At 40.4% G+C, this 22,679-nt stretch overlaps 1 protein-coding gene across 2 annotated transcripts in view; it reads left to right on the forward strand.

Annotated features, from left to right (window-relative positions):
- The window catches only part of CHN2 (chimerin 2), a 318,403-nt gene that overhangs the window by 174,862 nt on the left and 120,862 nt on the right, over window positions 1-22,679 (forward strand). For both annotated transcript variants that reach the window (XM_050783197.1, XM_050783196.1), the window contains exon 4: window positions 22,029-22,060. In XM_050783197.1, the coding sequence (XP_050639154.1) occupies window positions 22,029-22,060 (32 nt within the window). The remainder of the gene's footprint in view (window positions 1-22,028; window positions 22,061-22,679) is intronic.

The following is a 22,679-nucleotide window of genomic DNA, read 5'->3' on the forward strand; positions in this document are numbered from 1 at the left end:
ATCCAGGAAAGCAGGGAGCTCAGCTGCAGAGTCAGCTTGGACTTGTTTTGACGTCTTGCTCCACCACTTTCTAGCTACCTGACACAGAGCCAACCACTTACTCTCTCAGGGAGATTAAGGCCTAACCCAAGGATAAGCACCTACTTTGCAGGGTTGCTAGAAATGGCATATGTGGGTCAAGTGTCCAATATGGTGCCTGCTGCATAATGGGTACTCAGTTATTGTTCATGATTCATGGCAGAGTCAGAAACCTGTGAAGAACAGGCTCTGAGCTGGTCATTAGGGACAGAGTCAAAGTGATGACAGTATGCTCTGAATGTAAGGGTAAGAGGCAGTGATCAAGAAGAAAGCAAGATGCCCAGGTCAGGAATTAAGCCACCAGGAAAAAAGATACTGAGGATGAAGAACAGAAGGTATAAGCAGCTGAACAACAGCTCTGGCGCCAATTAAGCCAGGCAGGGTCAGGTCCTGAAATAACAGTTCATTGCTTTCTTGAAGCTTTACCACTGCAAATTAGTATTTATTGAGCAGCCGCAGCACCTGGTGCTCTGCTGGCATTTCCTCAACACTCCATGCCAACAGATGCAAAACATCTTCCCGTATGCAGAATTCTCACTGCTTTTTCTGTCAACTATCACTCAGTCACATCATAAGCATTTATTAGTTACCAAATGTGTGCCTGGGTTGTCTGTCACAAACTGTATGGAATATTGACTCTCAAATTTGTTTCTCTAGCCAAGACCTCTACCCGGGGCTCCAGACACCTCTATCCACCTGTCCACTGGACCTCCTCAGGTCGCTGTCTCACAGGCCACCACCAGCCTCATGTTCAGAATAGAACTAGGCCCTGCTCCATTGGATGGCACCTAACTTCAGACACCTGTCCTTCTCCCTTCCCTACCCTCACCCCTTTCTCCTCCATTCTTAGCATCAAGTCTATCTCCAAATATATCTTGCATTGTCCACTGTACTCTATCCCCATGAATGTTGAGTGGTTTGGGCCATTGTCATTTCTTGCCTGGATTTCATTGCAGATAAGGAACCTCCCACCTGATCCCCCTGCTTCCACTCTTCGCAGGTTCCCTGCAGCTCATATGTACACATACGCACACACTCCAGTCACCAGACAGGAGCCCAAATCATCATTGTTAAATACAAATTGGACCCTTCAATAGCTTTCTGTTCCTCTTAGAATAAAAGCAAATTTCTTGCCGTGCCTATGAGCCATAGTTTGTCTCCTGCATCTGTCACTGCCCTGTCTGTACCATTCTTCTCCAAGTGCACTGCCTTTTAGCCCCACTAAATTCTATTCCCATTCATTAAAAATAAGAAAAGAAAAGAACAGAAAGAACAAGAAAAAACCACTGTCGCTATTACTGGGCCTTTGCACTTGCCCTTTGCCTGAAATTCTCAGACCCAGGTTCTCTGCACATCTAGGTTTCAGGTCAAATTTCACATAATAAGAGGCCCTTCCTAAACTCCATAAAAAAGTAGCACCTCCCCAACCCTTGGAGCTTCTCTGTCATATCGCCTTGTTTATTGTGTCTGTGGCACTTCATATACTCTCTGATACACTTTCTTGACATATTTGATTGTTGCTTGTATATGTCTCTCCAATACAAGCTCCAGAGACTTCATCAGTCTTAATCATAGGTATATCCTTAGCAGTGAGCATAGCCAAGCAACAGTGGGGAATCAGTAAATAAATAAGTAGTTTTCAAAATGATGAAAAAAAGGGTAGCGATTGCTAGCATAAGGAATTTGGGATTCTCAAACTATTACTAATAGCATATCAGATTTACTCAATGCTGTTATTAGGGTAGTGAGCTAGACTTTTGGCAGTTGTTAAGGTACTAACTTAAACACAGACTAAAATTTTTTCCTGGACTAATCTAAGTTTCTTCTTGGCCTCTCCAAAAGGCCAAAATGGCAAGATTTACTTGTGTGACTCATTGAAAGTTAAGTTCCCCTAAAATTACCTCAAGCCTACACTAAATAAGCAGAAGTTCTTTTGTGACTGTAAATGATTTGGTGTCATTTGCCTTCTTTGAAATTGCTGTAGTGAATATGGGAGTATAAAAAGCAATTTCAAAAAAGGAAAATACAATGGCATAATATTATTTCAAATTGTTCTCCATTTTATATAGCTTCATTTCCTTCTCCTTGCTATGGAATAGTCTATTTTGGAAAACTTTTTAAATGCAGAAATGGATGGTAGAGATTTCTAGCATTCATGATCATAATCAGCTTTTTCCTTGATGATCAGAAGTTAGGCCGAGTACTGATGGCGATGGGCAATCTTCTTTTATTTCTTTTTCTGAGACAGAGTCTTGCTCTGTTGCCCCCAAGCTGGAGTGCAGTGGCGCGATCTTGGCTCACTACAACCTCTGCCTCCCAAGTTCAAGCGATTCTCTTGCCTCAGCCTCCCAAGTAGCAGGGATTACAGGTGTACCCCACTGCACCTGGCTCATTTTTGTGTGTGCATATATGCATATATATATATATATATTTTTTTTTTTTTTTTAAATAGAGATGGGGTTTTACCATATTGGCCCAGCTGGTCTTGAATTCCCAACCTCAGGTGATCTGCCTGCCTCGGACTTCCAAAGTGCTGGGATTATGGGCATCAGCCACCACACCCGGCCAGCAGTGGCCAATCTTAAGTTGGAGTAGTATCTCACTACCTTATTTTACCTTCCAGTGAATTGTATTCATTTTTTAAACAATGCTTTAAGTGTTCCTACCCTCTTTTATGCATTTTCTTTGCTGGTTTTTGGTGTTCTAAATATCTACTGCTTTTACTCTTTTCTATCTTTATTTCTAAAAACTGTTCCTGTAAGCCTTCAAAAGCATTCCATTTCTTCATTATGCTTTTTAAAATTGTATTAATCATATCTAGACTTCACAATCTTGTAGCTTGAGGGCATTTATCTTGCCTTAGGCATGTCTGGAAGATCTTAACAAGCCATATTGATTGACCGTATCATTTTCAACTAACTCAATACATTTTGAATCACAGATTTTAAGTGAATTCTGAGGGATTTTCTACTATTCCACAGTTCTTTCCCTTTTCTTCTTTTATTTATTGAAATAAATGTTTTAAAACAAAGTACATTTGGGGGAATGTGAAAACTCTACTGATTTAAGACATCTCGACAAGGTATGTCTTAAAGTAATGAGATTGATTCTACAAGCCACAAATAAAAATCAATCTCATTACCTTTTAATTGGCTTTATGTGTAGTAATCAGAAGGCTATTTCTTCCCTTGCAGAAAAAAATATTCCTATTCTTTTCATCCTAGGCTTTCTCCACTTGTCTCTTTTTTCCCCCTTAATGTCGACACAGTCAAGAATGAAGGACTTTCCCATCGTTATTCTTCCAGGCTGTCACCTCACTCACTAATGCCGTCTGCCCTTTTTCTTGATGGAGTTTTGTTCCGAACTGGACTTGCTTTGGGTTTAGACTTGATGTAGTACAGGAGAAAAATCTAGTAAAACCAATGTTAGAAACAAAATTTTGACATATGATTTTTTTTCCCCTAAAGATAGAACCAAATGTTTTCTGCTTTAAAAAAAAAAAAAAAAACTAAAAACTTTCTTTTTTATTGACAAGTACTGTGAGCTACCAAAATGCATACTCCCCCTGCCCCCAAATTCACTCTCTTTGGAATACTTTGAACTTCTTCTAAAATAATACAGACCCCGCAAGTGTGCACCTAAACATATTTAGACATTTCCAAGGTGAAATCATAAGCACTGGGTAAGGGCTGTTGAGACCAAGCTGTTACGGAGTTCAGAGCCAAGGGGAGCAGGTGAGGTGAGCTGGAGAGGGCCACCAGAGAACAGTGCGTATGCCAAGACATAAGATGAGGTAAAAGTAGAATGAGGAGGATAAATGGGAAATTAAACAGTGATTGATAATAGGCAAAGTTTCTGGAGAAGATTCTTTAATCTCTCTGGGTGATTTTTATTTCTTTTTTCTCTTCTCTTCTCTTCTCTTTTCTTTTATTTCTCTCTTATTGGACGGAGTCTTGCTCTGTCGCCCAGGCTGGAGTGCAATGGCATGATCTCGGCTCACTGCAACCTCCACCTCCTGGGTTCAAGCCATTCTCCTGCCTCAGACTCCCGAGTAGCTGGGATTACAGGTGCCCACTATGCCCAGCTAATTTTTGTATTTTTAGTAGAGACAGGGTTTCACCATGTTGGCCGAGTTGATCTCGAACTCCTGACCTCAAGTGATCCGCCCGCCTTGGCCTCCCAAAGTGCTGGGATTACGGGCGTGAGCTACCACGCCTGGCTGATTTTTATTTCTTAACATCTCCGTTGAAAATGTGTATTCCCTTAATTACTAGAGTTGGAATACTATGTGGTATTGTTCATTGTTTTAGAAAAAAAGAATAACATAGCATCATGTATTACAACATGTGTTCTGCCATCTTCCTCTAGCCTATGACAGCTGGAACCCAAGATCCCATTACTCATTGATCTCAGGTGGTGGTAGTGAGAGGGGATCCAAACTGAGACACAGTGGTTATGCGGAGACACTGGCTTTTGTAACACCAGCCTTACTCATCCAAACACAGCGTAAATGTCACACCTCCATAGGAGTTGCTACCTACAGCAGCCCCATATTAAGTCTGCTCTGTGACTCAGAGGTCAGGTCCCACAAGTTTTGGGGTGTAACCAGGGTTCTCCAGGAAAAGGAGCAGGTGCATAATGCTGGAGCTATAGTGAGGATTTAAAGACATGCTTCACTTTTTGCTCACCTGGTTAAACTGTAACTGAGAAATAAAGCTGATGAAGGCAGGTTATACTTGGCTCCAGATAAGCTGTGTCTCCTACTGGAGTGTGGCCTGTCCAACCGAGCACTGAGAGGCTTGGACGTAGATTTCTGACCTTGATTCTGCTTTCTGTTGGAAAAAATGTGGATGATGCAATCTCAGACAGCCTCAATTTTAATATGACTACACTGAATGATATTACCTAATTATTTACTCATTGTCAGTCTTTTAACAGAAATGACAGCTATCACATAAGGAGTACTTCCTGTGCCCTGAGCACTGGCTTCATAGTTTTTACAGATGCTACTCCCACCACAATCCCATGGGGCTTGTTATCCCTCTCACTTTACACAGGAGGAAATGAGACAGGAAGCACAAGAGGGGCAAAGGCCAGATTCCAACCCAGACAGTTCATATCCATGGCTGGGCTGCTAATCCAGTGAGTCACAGAGTGTGATCCCAGCATCAGCTGGGAACAGGTGAGAAATGCAGGTTCTCAGGTCCATCCCACATGTCCTGAATTACAAACCCTGGAGATGGGGCCCAGCAATCTGTGTTTCAGCGAGCTTTTCACGGGATTCTGATGCCCCTTCAGGTGTGAGAACTACTGTTCTAAGGACTGTGCTTGCTTCTCTCTGCTTTCTATTTCATCCTTCCTCCCTAATCCCTAAGGATAGAAGACTCAAGATGCTCTTGCCTCCTGGTAATGCTTGCTATTTGCTCAGCACTCGTGCTAGACTATTCATGGATTTCAGTGTAGGCACCCATAGCCTTCTTTATTTTTCCCAGATGTACTTCCTCCTAGATGTTATTTTCCACCCTTTAAAAATATTTTGTCTTTCTTCTTTGCTATTTCAAAGTTTCCTATACTCTCTTATGCTGCAGAGACCAAATGTGAATCCTGCTTGTAAGGGTGGGGTCAGTACTTGATTAAGCCTGATCTCCTACCTCTACCCTCTGTTTTCTGGTATTATACTTCTAATGTTATGTTTGTGTTACTAATTAACAAAGCTATTTCAAATTCAGGGTTTTTTGTTTGTTTGTTTCTTTGAGACAGAGTCTCACTCTATTGCCCAGGCTGGAGTGTAGTAGCATGATCTCGACTCACTGCAACCTGTGCCTGCCAAGTTCAAGCCTCCTGCCTCAGCCTCCCTAGTAGCTGGGATTACAGGCATCTGTCACCATGCCTGGCTAATTTTTTTATTTTTAGTAGTGATAGGGTTTCACCATGTTGGCCAGGCTGGTCTGAAACTCCTGACCTCAGATGATCCATCTGCCTCACCCTCCCAAAGTGCTGGGATCACAAGCGTGAGCCACCATGCCCCACCTCAAATTCAGTCTTAATATGAGGATTCATGTTCATTCATATTCAGCATATACTATGATGAATTCCAGCTCTTTTGGGATCTTTTAGGTGTTTTCCTTATCTGTGGCTATGCACAAATCCTTGCTAGATTTCCTCCTGCTTTTAATGGACTCTTGCCTCAATGAAAATACTAAATTCATTATCATATGTCAGAAATGCTTTAATTGCATTTGTTTTCCAAGATGCTAGTTTCTTCAGTCAGTCCATCCTCTGTGTGCTTAATGAGCATTTCTCAGTTCAGGATTTTAGATAACGAATTTGCTAATAAAAGCCAGTCCAGAGCAGGTGCTCTCCCAGGCCCACCTCCTTGCCTCAGTCTACCACTTGCCTGGCATCTGGCTGATGCTGACTGAGCCATTGGTAATAATCTTCTTTGGCTATGTCCTTTAGCAAATCACAATCTCACTTGACATTAGCTCTAAGTACACCACGTCTCTGTCTGGTTGGACAGAATAGCAAACTTTGCTTCAATGATGGTATCTTTTTCTTCCTCCTTATTTACATGGCCAGTGTCATTTCCCCATCTTCTGTGGAAAGAAATTAAATAGCCTTGGCACAGCCCAACAAAGGCATATTTGGTTGCCATCCAGCACCTTGCATCCTTCTAGGTAATTACGCATCGATTGTTTGATGAATGTTCTTGGATCTCCCTGGGTATTTCTACCAAGTCTGTAATTACACTACTCTGGTTGTCCTTTGCTCTGTCATGGTTCTTAGGGTTCCATGGCTTCTCAAACACCAGGCTTAATGATGCTTCATCAACACCTTTCAATTCAAGGATGCAGCTCAGACTCCTTAGTGTTTCATTAGTCTCAGTTGCTTAAAAATGTAATTCGCCATTTTCTGTCTCAGTTCATTGTGATATCTTAAGTTGGCATCAGTATGCCGTAGCTTAAAAATTAATGATTCTCTTCTCCAACTGCATTAAAAGATGAAAGAGCATGAACAAGGAATGATTTGACCCACCATTAAATAAAAAGGCCTTTGAGGCATTGGCAAGCTCTGTGTTTTGAGCTAACAATAAGATGTCCTGAAACTGGTTTTTGAAGAATGGACCCTCATGCTTTTTAGTCTAGCATAGGCGTTGGTCAGCTATATCCTGGAGACTGTTTTGGTAAATAAAGTTTTATTAGAACACAGCAATTACTCATTCTGTTATATATTGTCTATGGCTGCTTTCATGCTACCATGGCAGAGCTGAGTACTTGAGACAGAAACTATATGATCCCAAGCCTAAAATATTTACTTTATAGCCCTTGCTAGAAAAAAGTTTGCTGAACCCTGGTCTTACGCTAAAAGTAACTTTAAAGAGTGAGTTAGGCCAGGCACAGTGGCTCATGCCTGTAATCCCAGCACTTTGGGAGGCCGAGGCAGGCAGATCACGAGATCAGGAGATTGAGACCATCCTGGCCAACATGGTGAAACCCCGTCTCTGTTGAAAATATTAAAAAAATTAGCTGGGTGTGGTGGCACATGCCTGTAGTCCCAGCTACTCAGGAGGCTGAAGCAGGAGAATCGCTTAAACCCAGGAGGCAGAGGTTGCAGTGAGCTGAGATCGCACCACTGCACTCCAGCCTGGAGACAGAGCAAGACTCCATAAAAAAAAAAAAAGAAAAGAAAAGAAAAAGAAAGAAAGAAAAAAAGACTGGGTTAATATATATAAAGCACTTAGAACCATGCCTGACATTTATATATCAGAAGCATTGGTCTTTAATTTCTGCCATCTCCCAAGTACTACATAAATGTTAGTGGGGAAAAATAAGGAGTTTCAGCCTTGGAATTTAGGATGAATTTGATCCCAAGCCATTTTGAGAGATGATTTGGCCTTCATGTTTAACTTGCATAAATTGATGAAAGAGGCCAAAGCAGTTACAAGAAGCAGGTGTTCTTTGACCTGCTTTCTGACGGTCACTTTCTCCCCATCAAGACATGGAAGCCTGTTAGCAAAGGTGGCACAGCGCTCCATCAACAGGAAGTTAAAGGGGTGCGTGGGATCTGTTTATTTGGTAGCAACATCTGAACATGGAAGCCAAACTGACTTTAATTTCAGGAACAAGGCTGGTATTAGCATCCTGTATGTTCTTGAATTCTGATTAATAATTTGTATGCCAACGCCTTTGAGGAAAGAGTGCTACATCTGCAGTTAACTCTGAAGTCTGTTGTTTTTAAAGTTGGATTGATGAATGGATAGAGGAATGAAAAAATATATATGCTATAAAGCAAGAATAGTAAAAATGCTGTAGAATCTAGATGATGTATATATGGGTGTTTACTGTAAAAGTCTTTCAACCTTTCTGTATGTATGGAAATTTTCGTTATAAAACATCAAGAAGAAAAAATGAAGACTGTGTGAGAAGAGTGGCAGAATGTGCTCTGGCCCATGGAACAAAGACATTCTCTTGGGTGCACAACCCTGACAGGCAGGAGGATGGCTTGGCATGAGAGCTGTTGGAAACACTATAAGCCATGCTCAAGAATTTTTAATGTGGAATAGAGAACTTTTCTGAAAAAGAATAGTTGAAAGCAAAGACAAGCATTAATAAGGCACTTCTTCTCTTTATTTATTACCATGTTGGGAATTATTTTGGGAGGAGTGCTTGCTTCAGAAATGCTAAAGTAGGTAATCTGTAAAAAAAAAAAAAAAAAATAGAGAACAGGCTCCTGGATTTATGTCATCATTACAATATAGAGCAATGAGTGCTGGCCCTGATATCAGGAATTGGGTTTTAACTCTGAATCTGCTGCTATCCCTGTACAGGACTGTGGGCAAATTAGTTAACACTCTGAACTGCAGCTTCCTTGTCTATAAGAAGAAGGCAAAGATACATTTCCACCTTCCTGGTGGGAGAATATATGTAAAAGCATTCTGAAGGTCATGACGATATCAGGGGATGATGAGTTCTGAAAGTGGGCAATATCACCCCTAAAGTGGAGAAATTTGGTTCTTTAAAAAAACCTCTTACTATTTATATGTATAAAGCACAAATACCTATATAGAACATAAACAGATATACAGTCTATATGTAATATTAAAATTCCTTTGTGCGGAGGTGATTGAGAGAAAACCTGTCTAACAAGACTCCATAGGGAGCTATAATGCAAAAATAGACAAGCCTTGAATTTCTACCATCTCCCAGATTCTGTTCTCCTTTGTTTTTCTTTAGGTAGATTAATTTTATCCATCACTTTGAACACTTAATACTCTTACATTTCTAGGAGAGAGAGAAAAAAGTAACTTCTGGGAGAAGACTAAGAATGATAGACACTTTGCCTTTTCCAAAGTACGTATAGTACCACTTAACCCAAATACCATTAAGCTTTGATGGAAGGAATTTACTAACAAGAGTGAGGAATTAAATGAGTGTACTCACCCAATCTTTTTTCCTCTAGAAATTTAACAGCAGCATTAGTTTTCCCTTGATTTGATTCGATTCTATTGGGTACTTCAAGCTCTTTGGGCTTAGGAGGTATGTGGAGAATTTAAAGAGAGTTTGGAGGAGAATAATGAAGATGAATTAAGGATTGGAAAATGGGACCTATTAGAAAAGGTCAAAGGAACAAGGATTATTTAGTTTGAGGAAGAACAGGCAATCTAGTGGCACAGAGATGGCTTTTAATAATGGAAGCCTTATTCTGTAGAGAATATTCTCAGATTCTCATTTGCACTGAAGACCAAAAGAAAGGAAGATGCATAATTGGAAGCTGGAGGAACATGAGATTAGATGTGAAGATAAAATTTCTCTTCATGATTAAATCCTGGATTTTGAATCTCCTCTACAGTATTTTTTATTTTAAAGCAAAATCCCTATCTGGTCGATCAGAAGTATGGACAAGTCAGCCCATCAGGTTTGATTCTCTGGCCCTGGTTGGGAGGCCAGCCAGCCAGCCCAGCCAATATGGCCTCCTGGGGATCTGGCTGGATGGAAGAAAACATTCATTTCACCTGGACCTGTGGCTCCAGGATGCCAAAGATGAGTACAAAAAACTCTAGCCAACAGAGTGCCAGGCTAGTGCCAGAAAAGTATGCCTAATTGGGTTGTCCAAACAAGGAGGGCCTAAGGCGGATTTTGGGAGCCAACATATGGAGCCAAGGAATCATGGTGCCAAGGAAGATGTAGCAAAGAAGAGTGGGTGAAAGTGGGCTGCTGGGAAGGAGGGCTGGATATGGGAGTGCTACTCATGGCTGAGCTTTTGGGTGTTCCTGGAAGCCTACTGTGAGAATGGATCAGAATCCATGGGAAGGTGCTGGGAAGGTGTCCTAAGCTTCTAGGATAATGTTTATTCTCTCAGGGTTTTGGAACTGCTGCCCAAAGTCATAGTTCTCAGTCCTGGGTGTGAGTCAGAATCACCTGTGGAGCCTGGCAAACCTTACAGACACCCTGGCTCCAGCCCTGGAGATTTTGATTGAATGGAAATATCACTTAGAATTCTGTTGTAAGCAATAAAAGTCCATTCTCACTAAACTTAGCAATAAAAAGCAGGGCCTAGGAGGGTGGACCAATTGTGGTTAGAAGGATATGAGGAAATTCCCTGGATGGAAAGAAAAGCTGGTCAGAGGGCTTGAGGAAGGATTTAAAGCAAAACTGATACACCTTGGGCAGTAAAAGGTGATGGTTAGCGTCAGAGTTTCAGGGTAATCCAATCTGCCCCTTTGCACCCTGCTTCTCTGTGCCTCAGTTAGTCTTCTGGAACTGGGTGTAACTGATCTTACCTCTTGGGTAATCATGTGGATTGACTGGGTTGATATATGTAAAGAAAGTGCTTAGAACAATGCCTGGTACGTAAGTTCTCAATAACTATTAATGATTATTGTTGTTATTGTTGTCATTAGACTCTGCCACACATGTGAATCAACTCTAACAGCTTCATTTAATGGTTTCTACTCAAGTTGCAAATTCCAGGGGCAGAGCATCTGGGTGGTTTATGTTGTTTCACATGTCCACCCTCTAAAGAATGTGAGGGACTTGGATTAGAATCACTGGCTCAAAATCACAGTTGTTGCCTGTGGTCTTCAGTCTTCACTCTGGAGATTCAGAAAGCAGACAGGGGAACAAGTTTTGTCCTATAGCTTGGAAGCATAAAGCTTCAAGGTGCGAGCTACCACCAATACCAGTCTTTCCATGGAGACCCCTTTTGAAATTTCAGTGAGCCCCAGAAAGGGATCTGGGAGCATCAAGCAAACCTGCCTTTCACTCATGTTATGCCATGAGATTGAGCTTTGTGAACACTGTGAGCAATATGCTGGGACAACAGAGGTGAAGAAACAGGAGCCCTTCCCTCAAGGAGCTCACATCGAGAGCTCATAAAAGCCAACAATCCCAATTCCAGTAAGATCGCCATGGCCCTAACTCAGACCTTTTATAAAGTTCAGAGGCAGGAGACTTCCCCAAGATGGCAGCATTTCAGCTCTTACTTTTAAAATCAGTGAGATTTTGCCAGGCTAAGGCATAGAGGGACTGAAGAACAAATATTAGAATTCCAGGCAGAGGACATAACCCCACCAAAGAATATCCTAGAAGTATGAGAAGCTGAGGGTGTGCTTCAGAAACTGCAGAAGCTATGTATGAGGAACATGAAGAACTGAGGGGTGAGGATGTCGTGGGGCAAGAGCATGTGTGTCAGTAAGAACATATTCTGCACACACAAGCAAGGACCATCCAGGGAAGATCCTAGATGCCATTCATGTGTTCATCCGATAAATATTTATTGAGCACTTGGAAAGGGCCAGGACTGTTTTAGACTCTAGAGATATAGCAGTAAGCAAAGCACAGTAATCTTTGCCCTTGTATAGTTTCCATTTGAATGGAAGATATTGGTAGAAAAAAATGTATTCATCAGAGTTCTTCAGAGAAATAAAACCAATTTGTGTGTGTGTGTGTGTGTGTGTGTGTGTGTGTGTGTGTGTGTGTTACAGGTGGTGTAGTTGGAAGGCCTGAGAGCTCTCGAACTGATGGTGTTGATTCCAGTCTGGGTCTGAAGGTCTAAGAACCAAGAATACTAAGGGCAGGAGAAGATCAGTGTTCCTGCCCTAGCAATCAGGAAAAGGGAGCATGAATACAACCTTCTTCTGCCTCTTTGTTTTATTCAGGCCCTCAACGGACAGGATAGTACCAACCCACACTAGGGAGGGCCATCTGCTCTACTCAGTCACTGAGTCAAAGGCTAATCTCTTCGAGAAACACCCTCCCAGACATAACCAGAAATAATGTGTATCAGATACCTGGGAATCCCATGGCCCCTGCAAGTTGACACATAAAATTGATCATCATAACACACAAGTAAAATATATAGTATATCAGATGATGATAAATGTCATGGGGAAAAAATAATCCAGAAAAGAAGGATGGGGTATGCCAAGGAGAGGAGTTACCATTTTTAAGTAGGGTGGTCTGGGAAGGTCCCACTGAGTTGTGTAGGTTTGACCATGCAGCAGTGGGGAACCAGTGAAGAATTCTAAGCTGAGAGCAATGTGACAAGACTTGCATTTTCTGACTTAAGTGTGAAAGATAGATTGGAAGGTGATAAAAGGATATAGGGAGACCAGTAAAAAGACTACTTTCATGGTCCAGATGAGTAGATAGCCCAGTGGACATGGAGAGAAAGGGACCATTTTAAAAGCAATTAAGGAATTGCATACAATGAAGAAGACTTCGTGGCAGATTGCAAGTGGGGTTGAGAAGAGGGAGGAGTCAGAGATGATGATGTATAGCTTGGGCATTGAGTGGATGATACCCTGGGTGGTAGCATTCATTGGGGTGAAGAGTAAAGAAGGGTAAGCCATTGGGTACGGTGAGTACCAATCAGTCTACCCAGGTCTCCAGAATGGCCATGTTTTAGAGTTTCCACAATTTCATATCAACCCATCTGTAACAGCACAGTCAATGTTCTCTATAAGTACATTATATCTGTTATCCTTGGGCAATTTCCCTTCCTTTTGGTGTAGGAGAAGATTATAGGCTTTGGAGTCAATTAGACGTGGTTTGGATCTCATCTCCATGCCTCTGCATGATCTTCAAGTAATGTTAACCATACAGGCCTTCTTTTTCCCATCTGCAAGATGGGAATTACAATCTCCATGTGGCTTGCTTGTTGGGAGACCTGAAACATCCACACTGAAGGCATTGTTAAATGTTGGCTCCTCCTCTGCTCCTCCTGGCCCTGCCCTTAGTGGAGTTCTGGGTCAAGGTCAATAGGACTGAACTGGAGAAAGATCAGAACCAGTAGCAAAAGGGCTCAATGCATGAGGCATGGGCATTTGTATGAGTGTGTCTGGGTGTAGTTGCCCTTCCATTACTTTTAAAATCTAAATATAAATAATGTTGGCAATTTGCCTTCCTCTGTTATGATTTTAATACATATTGTTTATAGTATTTATGTAATGAACCCTGAGAAAACAGGACTTCGCTGAGCCCCATCCTGGACAGCCATTAGACGGTGCTTTAGCCACTCCTTCCTGAGACATCTTCTGGGATCTGGGAAAGCTGTGAGTGGCGGAAGTCTTATTTCCAACCCAGCAATCAGGGCAAAATTTCAAAGCTACATGCTGTGAGGTGTGGAGTCCCATAGCTGTAAGGAATTCAAACGTTAATTCACATGTATGCATAGCATGGCTGATCACTCCCAAGAAAGAAATTTCTTTAGTGTTTTTTGTAGTTTAACATTGTTTAAAATTTTTCCAGGGAGGGAGGAGGTTCCCTTTTTAATCTTACTGACATTTTAGTCTGTTCCATTTTGTATTCATCTGATATATTTCCTTGAGTAGTTGGAGGTATTTCACCAGTACTGTCTTTTCTTAAAAGCTACCTTTATGTATTATCAGCACTATAGAAAGCAAATATTTCCTGCTGCCTTCCTTTTACTCCATTTTACTTAATGTATTTAAAGTTTTTGTTGCTTATTTGCATTTTTGGTTTAAAAAAAGTTTCTAATATTCTTTCTTGGGAATACTTAACAGTTCAAAGTTCTTCCAGTCTAAAGCAGGGTTTCTTGACCTTGGCACTATTGACATTTTAGAGGGATAATTGTTTATTGTAGGGGGTTGTCACATACACTGTGTGCTGTTTATTAACATCCCTGGATTCTGCCTGCTAGAGGCCAGGAATACCCTCCCCGCAGTCCTGACAGTCAAAACTGTCATGAGGCAAAAAATAAGCCAAAGAAGAGAGACGAGGTATGCCGAGGACAGGAGGTCCCACTTTTAAGTAGAGTGATCTGGGAAGGTCCCGCTGAGTTGTGTAGGTTTGACCACGTGGCATTGGGGAGCCAGTGGGGAATTCTGAGCAGAGAACAATGTGACAAGATTTCCCCAGACTTTGACAAATGTCCCTTGAGGAGCAGAATCACCTCCCCTCCCAGTTGAGAACCACTGGCCTAAAGAAAATATTTTATGTTTGTTTGCTCTAATATTATCACTGATAATCATAATTTCTGGAAAATTTGGGGGGGCAGAAGTGAAGCCAGAAAATAAACCAAATGATTGGGAACTGCTTTAGTCTTGAGCACCCTAAGCTGATCTACTTATGTGCATCTGTAAGTTCACAGACTGTTTCGATCAGGTTGCTGAAGTATCCAACTTGTGTGTATGTGCAAAACTTAGCAAAGCAATTGGTTACCTTTTAAGGAGATTTATTACAGAAAGACTGACCAGTGGACTTTTATAATACATTCTATTCAAGACAGGAAGGAATTCACCTTGTCAGTGCCCTATTAGATTTCCAGAAGTGTTAAAGAAATGCCATGAGGAAAAAATTAGGCCTTAGATTCTAAATGGAAAGAAATGGGAGATTTTAGAGTCTGCTCAATTTTCATTCTATGCTCTGCACTTTGACTGCAAGAGTGTAAATTTCAGTACTTGAATTTTCTTTCTCTCCTTTTCAATGGAGGATCCTTGATTTCTAATTAAAAAGGAATTATCTATATTTATTTTTTGTGGATGAAATTGCCGCAGTATCAGCAGCACAAATCCCCCCATCAAAAGCCTTTTCTCCCCTACTTGATCTATCTATCAGAAAATCCAGCAATCTAGCTGCCCTGTGTAGGAGGTTGCTAAATCAGGTTTTTAAATTATTTCTATTAAGTAAAAACTTAACATATACCAGCTGCGGAGGGATTATAAAAGCTTTGTTCTTTCAATAATTGGAAACCTTGTTTACAGAGGACTCACAATATTCTGTAAATGTCTTTGTGTTGAACATAAAGGAACTTGTGTTTATCTAGGCAATGATAATCTGACTATAAAGCAAACTCATTTAAGGATTATGCTTCCTGTCTCTCACTGCAGCTGTCACCCTACTGTTCTTTGAAGCTTTGCAGAATGCTGAGAAGCCTTCCTTAAAATTGAAAAATACATTGGGAAATAAACCAGATCGTTTGGGAATACATGTGATTCCAAATCACGGGGAAATATTTGAGAGACCCCAAATGTCACTCCATCCTAGGCAAATTTTTCCAAAGTTCACATTTGCCAGTTCGTTGATGGAATTCAGTTCATTCAAAAGAGATGTTAAGGTGTTGAGTCCTAGCAAAGAAAACTGAAGGCCATTCAGATAATCTAATAGTTAATCAAACTGCAGAATTTTGAGAGCCAACAAAGGCATTGGCACTGATTAGTATCTACTGGAAAAGGAGTGAAGCACAGTACTTAGGGGTGGCCCCAGTCTAGACTCAGCCACTTACTAGCTCTGAGACCTTATGCTATTTAGTGGTTCTCTTTAAAATAATAGCATTCACTTACCTTGGAGCATTGTTTAGAGACTTAAATGAGGCAATAGGAGAGAAACCCTCAGGACTGTGCCTGGCACAGAGTAGCTACTCAATAAATGAGAAGCTATTGCCACGATGATCCAAGTCTCACATGTGGTATCTTGTCTAATCTGTGAAACAGCCTTATTAAAATAGCCCATTTGTATAACTCCAGTTTTACTGAAAATTGAGAAACATGAGATGCAAAGGAGTGTAATAACCTACTCAGAGTCCCACAGTAACTGGATTGATGAGCAAGGGTCCACAGGCATATTCTGTATCTCATTCTGCAAACATGTAACGAGCACAGGCACTCTTGTTTTCCGAATACTCACTATTTGAATATTTGCTATCAGGACTTGCTAAAAGCCGTTCCCAATTAGAAACCAGCTATGACACATTCTCTCATGTGTGGCAGCTTCTCAAACTTTAATGTTTCTATGAATCCCCTTAGAATTGCAGATCCCACATTTCTAGCAAATTCCAAGATGATGCCAATACTGCTGGCCCCATGATCACACTCTGAGTAGCAGGGTGCTGAAAGACGAAGGGTGGGCTTCTCTCATATCTGTGTTCTCCTGAGCAGCTGCATGTTTAAACATAGAGCACATTATATCTGTAATTTCCCTACCTTTTCCCTGAGGGTTTAGCCCTTCAGTATTTGTTCAGGCCAGGAGCCTAGGAGCACTACCAACTCAGGTCCAATTAGATAGTAACTCTCAAATCTTTGGTAATATCACTGCATTATTTATTTTTATTATAATAATGCTCAGTGTAGAAGGCTAATGAAATTCCTATTTATTCACACAAATATACCTGCTCATTAGAGCATTAAGTGTTAAACAATTAGGTAATTGGTTTTTAAATGTTTTATATTATGAAAAGATTGTTATTAGATTGTCAAGTAATTATTTAGGGGCATTTTAGTAATATTTGGAAAATGGATATTTTTGCATTCTCTAAAAATGATTTGTTTTTATATGTAAAGTAATGGAATATAGGCTTTTGCTGTTTGAAGCTTTGCTGCCCTACACGTTTTTTAGGAATGGGCTAGACTGAGATAACAAGGGGTATCTGCATTTACTCTGTGACAGACATTGGGAGAAATTCTGGAAATACATGAATGATGAAGACAAAATTGCTGCTCCACGGAACAGTTAGGAAAAAATGGCAAATAAATATTTAAAACATGGTGAGATAAGTTTTCTAATGAAGATATGTAAAAGGAGCTCTAAGAACACAGCAAAGGATGGGCCTAACCCTTCCTTCTGTACAGAGGAGACCTTCTCTGGATACCAGTGATAGCTCATGGCAAGTGACTGGCTGGCTGCGCCTGGCACTGTTGCAAGCATATTACACATATTTATTCATTTAGCTCTTACAACAACCCCATGAGGTAGGTACTTTTATTGTCATTTTCATTTTAAAGATTAAGAAAACTGAGGAGTATAGAAATAGATAACTTCCTTAAATTCCCACAGATCTGGCCTCAAACCTAGGCAGTTTGGGTCCAGAGCCTGCCTTCTTAACCCACATATGATCTGCCTCATTTGAAAGAGAATTCAGGATCTTAAAATAAGACCACGTAAAAATGATGGGCATATTAGAGGGCATACACTTACGGAACTGCAAGTCATTTGGTTTGATGAGTGCAGAGGATGAACATAGGGTGATGAGGCCGTTGGGCTGAAAACATAACGTTCACATAGCCTCACATATATGGGAGCACAGTGTGTGGACTGTGGATAGTAGGGATAGGACTAGACAGGATGGAACCCATCTCCAGTAGTCACAGTGCTAACAGTTTAATTATACTTGAGATGTAACTATAAAGTCTTAACATAGATGTTATTTTAACACATCTGTTTCATGGGCATGGTCTCTTCCCATCAGTCATCTTGGGAAGCTCTGCTTTGATTTCTGCCAAGTTCCCATTGCTCAGAGCGGGTTGGGAATGTCTCTTCTAAAATTCCTTCAGAGCAAGTCACAGTGAAAATCCTATTATCTTATGATCATGCCTCGTTTTTGTCTCAAATGTTTTTCCTAGTTTGGTCACTCACCCCATTTACTTACTGGTCTTGGCTCCAAATAATGTATGTCTGTTTGCTGAAATAACATGCGCTTTCAAATCCATTCTCAAAAAAACAAACTTATGTATATTTCTACATATAGTGATTCTGACTTTAGTATGTGCTTTAAAATCATCTAGGGGGCTTGATTAAATTACATGTCATGTCCCTACTCTTAGTAATTTTGGCTTAGCTGGTCCGAGATGGGGATGCTGTCTGCAGTCTTCAACAAGCATCTTGAAGTTTCTGTTTTGAATGACCAGCCCACACTTCAAGAAGTGTACATTTAAGGATATTCACAAGAAAGGGTGGTATATATTAAGGTAGTTCCAAAAGAGAAATTCCAAAAATGTTCTGGTCAACAGGGATATAAGTGGCATGTATTGTGCCTACCTTGGGGGCTATTCTCTTGTAGATGATGCTTATTTAGGATAAAATGTTCAGTTTTATTTTTGAAAAGAATCAGCCACCATTCTGCATGGTCGCACCATAAACACTGAAACCCTCTGTGCCTTGGGAAGGACCCATTTCATGTGTTTTCTCAATGACGTCCTACTTGATGCTCTGCCTCTGTAAAGAGAGGTGTTCCTTTTTGAGCCAGCTGGATCATCTCAGGATTAGAGGATCTAGTAATCCATCTAACATGACCACGTATTTTCTTCCTCTTAAAAAGAATGAGCTGCCTTCATTTCTTGGACTCAGAGCACTAAATCCCAAGAGCGGACATGGCAGATCTGACAGCTGTCAGTCATATTCACAAAGGCCAGGTTCACCAGGTGATGGATTGACCAGCTGCAGCTGCTGTCCTAGGATAGTCACTATGGCAGGGAAGCTCCAGAACCAACCTTCACTCATGTCAGGATATATTGCATTTTCCATTCCTTTCTGAATCCATGTGACCACCTAAATTTTTTGATTAAGTTACCTGATTTGAACAAACATAGTTTTCAATGAGAATGCAAGAACTTCTAAGTTGCCTTACTTTTTATTTATCAACTATCTTATTGCGTTCACACATATTGAAGAGAATCTCATACAATTGAAAACAGAAATTGAGAGCTACAGTTTATTTTATTAAATTCAGTTTCACAGGTGGGTCCTGGTTTCTACTGATGGCTGACACGGAGCCTTGCCAGGGAGTGAGTCAGGCTTCTCTAAGGCACTGCTGGGGGCACAACACAGAGGTTCCTAGTCTCTTGGCAGAGCTTTGTCTCTGGAAACCCTAGCCCCCAGCCACCTGTTCTGTCTGGATCTGAGGATCCAGTATTATCCACCTTGAAGAAATATGGACATTGTATGATTTGTATAGCATCATTTAACTTAAACATTAAGCTCTGGACTGGTTTAAAGCTTAGTGAAGTATAGAAATAGAGACTGTGTTTAGACTCCTGTGAGTAAAAAGTTTATAAAAAGAAGAGGATTTTGTTTTTTTGATCCCAGCCTCTCTTTCTCTTTGACATTAACAGGGACACATATATTTTCTTTAAGAGTTTCAGGGACAAAAAAGGAAGGAGAGATTGGATTGCTGTCAAAACGGCCCCCAACCAGTAGAAGCAGTGATCAGATGGCCAACCACATCCTCTATCTTTACTCTTTCTTACGTCTGTCTTTCCTGTCCCCTACATAGGGTTGCTAGATTTAGGAAAGAAAGAAAGAAAGAGATAGTGGGGAGAGAAGGAGAGAGGGAGGGAGGGAGGGAGGAAAGGGGAGGGAAAGTGAGTGGGGAGGGGAGGGGAGGGGAAGGGAAGAGTGGGGAAGGGAGGGAAGAAGGGAGGAAGGGAGAAGAGGAGAGGAAGGGAGAGAGGGAAGGAGGGACCAGGATGCCTAGTTAAATTTAAATTTCAGATATGCAAGGAATCATATATTAGTATGTATCTCATGCAATATTTGGGACCTATTCCATGGCCCTCTTCCATGCCTGTCCCACACAATTCAGGGCTCTTCTTTTATTTTCTAGTGGTTTTCATTTTCAGAAGATTTGTCTCTCAGTTGGATCAAACTCTCTTTCAGTCAGAATCTTATTTGGCATCTTTCAAGGCACCGTAAATATCAGCTTCCCTCTTTGGGGGTCTATGTTAGATTTCTCCTTAAGCATTTCCCTCTGCTGCAAGTGCAGAGCACCCCTGAGTACCTCATGCCTTTCCTCTCTACACCTGCAAGGTCATTATTTCATGTACAATGGCTGGCCTGAGCATAGAGCCCAGAACATAGGGGTGCTATATATTTTTATGATTGGTTGATGAACTGAAAGCAATTTGTTGTCTTATTAAGAATCAATTAAATTCAGCATTTATTAACTGTTTACCTGCATGCCAAGAGTTAGTAGTATTACCATGTGGCTCATCTGGGAAGTTAGTAACTCTTTCTCTTTTAGGGAAATAAGATACAGGAAGGGAATAGGGTTGAGAGCTATACCCAGATTTTGCAGACTTGTGCTATGGTTCAGCCAAAAAGATGGAAATTTAAAAATTGTCCTCATATATGGAGAATCACTTCAAATTTTGGAATATCACCTCTCAAAGAATAGAGATTTTGACATTATGTATCATTGACTTTCATTGACTTTTCTAGTCCTAAATTTCTTCTCTGTCATGTTGGTTTACAGTCATATATCTATAATATTATAAAACTAAAAAAGAACTTTGAAAGCCAAAAGAATGATATAAATGACAACATATTCAATTCTCATTAAAAAGCTTACCAGCCTGTAGAATAATGGCACACATAATTTATAGAAAGGATATCAGATAACCAGGTGCCTTTTTACACCTGGATATATTGCTTCTATTAACGATATTATTTAAATCTTCCTTCACAAATGACACCTAGCAGGCTTTGAACCTTGAGGATTAAGTTATGAATGTCCTGCTTGGTTGAGTAATTTTCAGGTGTAAAATGCACAGAAGAGTGAACACATATTTAGAAATGTCTAGATGGTAAGTTTTGTACCAGCGAGGCTTATCCTAGGCAGCATTGTGAGTGTGGTCCCCAAAGCTCCAGTCCGCCTTTCTGAGCCTTTTCCCCAAGCTCCTAGTGTCCTGCTACCTATTCAGATTTGCATCCTTTGGAGGATGGAGCTAGGCCAGGAAACTGCCCCGTATCATGAAATCCTGCTACTGTGCCTGTCCCTGAGCCCTGCTGTGAAAACTGTTCATTTGACTATAGGAAGAAATGACTGTGAATAAAACAGCTGCCAAGCTCATATCCTACAACAGTGAATAAACATAAACTTGCTGTCATACATATAACCATTCATAAAAACCCATAACTTAATGTGGCTCTCCTATGTTTTGGGTGTCCCTGGAGTTAGGGGAGAAGAACAAAGGCTGAGCATGAGAAATCATGTCACTTTCTCACCAACTCCAACATCATAAACATGCAAACACAAAGCTCTTATGAAAGCAGATGATCATGTATGTGAGAAAAATCGAATGTGATAACCTCGAGGCTAAAGCTGTGATTGAAAGATCTTTCTGGAATGTTTGTGTTTTAGTCAAGTCATAAATCTTGTCCTATGTAGCCTGCACCTCTGGTGTCAAATGAATTTCAGCTCATTAGCCACATGTTGAAAAAATAAGAATGTTAGAATATTGACTTTATTTGGAACGTGATTGAGTTAAGTCTGCTTTATTTTTTAATCCAGGTAGACTCCTTGTTTTAATTATAAATACATAATAAAAACAATTAGTCACAGAGTGAAATAAATGCTTATGTTTTATTCATGACAGAAGTAGTTGTTTTATCATTCAGGATGAAGCCTTATAATACCCTTACAAATTCCTTAATATTAAAATAAGCATCGATTTGTTTTTGTTGAAAATTCTCTTATTGGATGATTGGGTTTGGGTGGGAAGTGAGCCTAATGATTGCAGAAATGTGGTGATTCTAGATCATTCCTACCTGATACTGGAATGTGCTGATTATAACTCCATAGCTTCATGGATCTCTGATTTGGAGGATATCTGTAATAAAATTACTACCAGGACCCTAGTTCTGTTTATTTGAGTAGCATTTTTATCTCGCTGATTTGAATTCAAATGCATTATTAATTTTGTTTTCTTTTTACTATAGGTGGAAAACAGACCAAAATATTATGGAAGAGAGTATGTATTATACTATTCTTTGTTTTAATAATTTAATAAGTAGTCATTTCATGTGTCATTTAAATATTACAAATTTTCTAATATATGGTCATCATATGTCTATTATGCAAGGATTTAATGATAAGAATAAATGCAATCAGACTCCTTTGAATTAATATTTTTTATAGCACTCAAGTGCTTAGTTTCCATTAATGTGGGAGGGAGAGCATCTTGCGCTACTTTTCGCTCCACAAAAGAGCTACTGAGTGCCTGGCAAGTACTTGAAACGTAACGCAGCATTTTTCCTAATGGAGGCTGTCTGTCAGTGTTTCATTTCACTTTCTACCTCAACACAATAGAAATGTTTGGGGTGTCCAAGATGGTACGTTGTATCTGAGTTCCTGACTTTTGTGTACCTCCGTGCAGTGGTCAGGATAGGTATCCCACTTCCCTGCATTCTCATAAAACCCAAATGATTTCTCTTGGCTTGGCTGTATTAGCCAAATTGCCTTAATACTCTCCTTTCCATTTTTCTCTTAATTTCAACTCTTGTTTTGTTTCATTTTTTTCCAAAACCTACTGCCCAGCAAATACACATGACCATAAAAATAATTCACAGTCTAAGCCTATGTTGTGTACA

Source organism: Macaca thibetana, chromosome 3 (genome assembly GCF_024542745.1).
Source record: "Macaca thibetana thibetana isolate TM-01 chromosome 3, ASM2454274v1, whole genome shotgun sequence".
NCBI lineage: Eukaryota > Metazoa > Chordata > Mammalia > Primates > Cercopithecidae > Macaca > Macaca thibetana.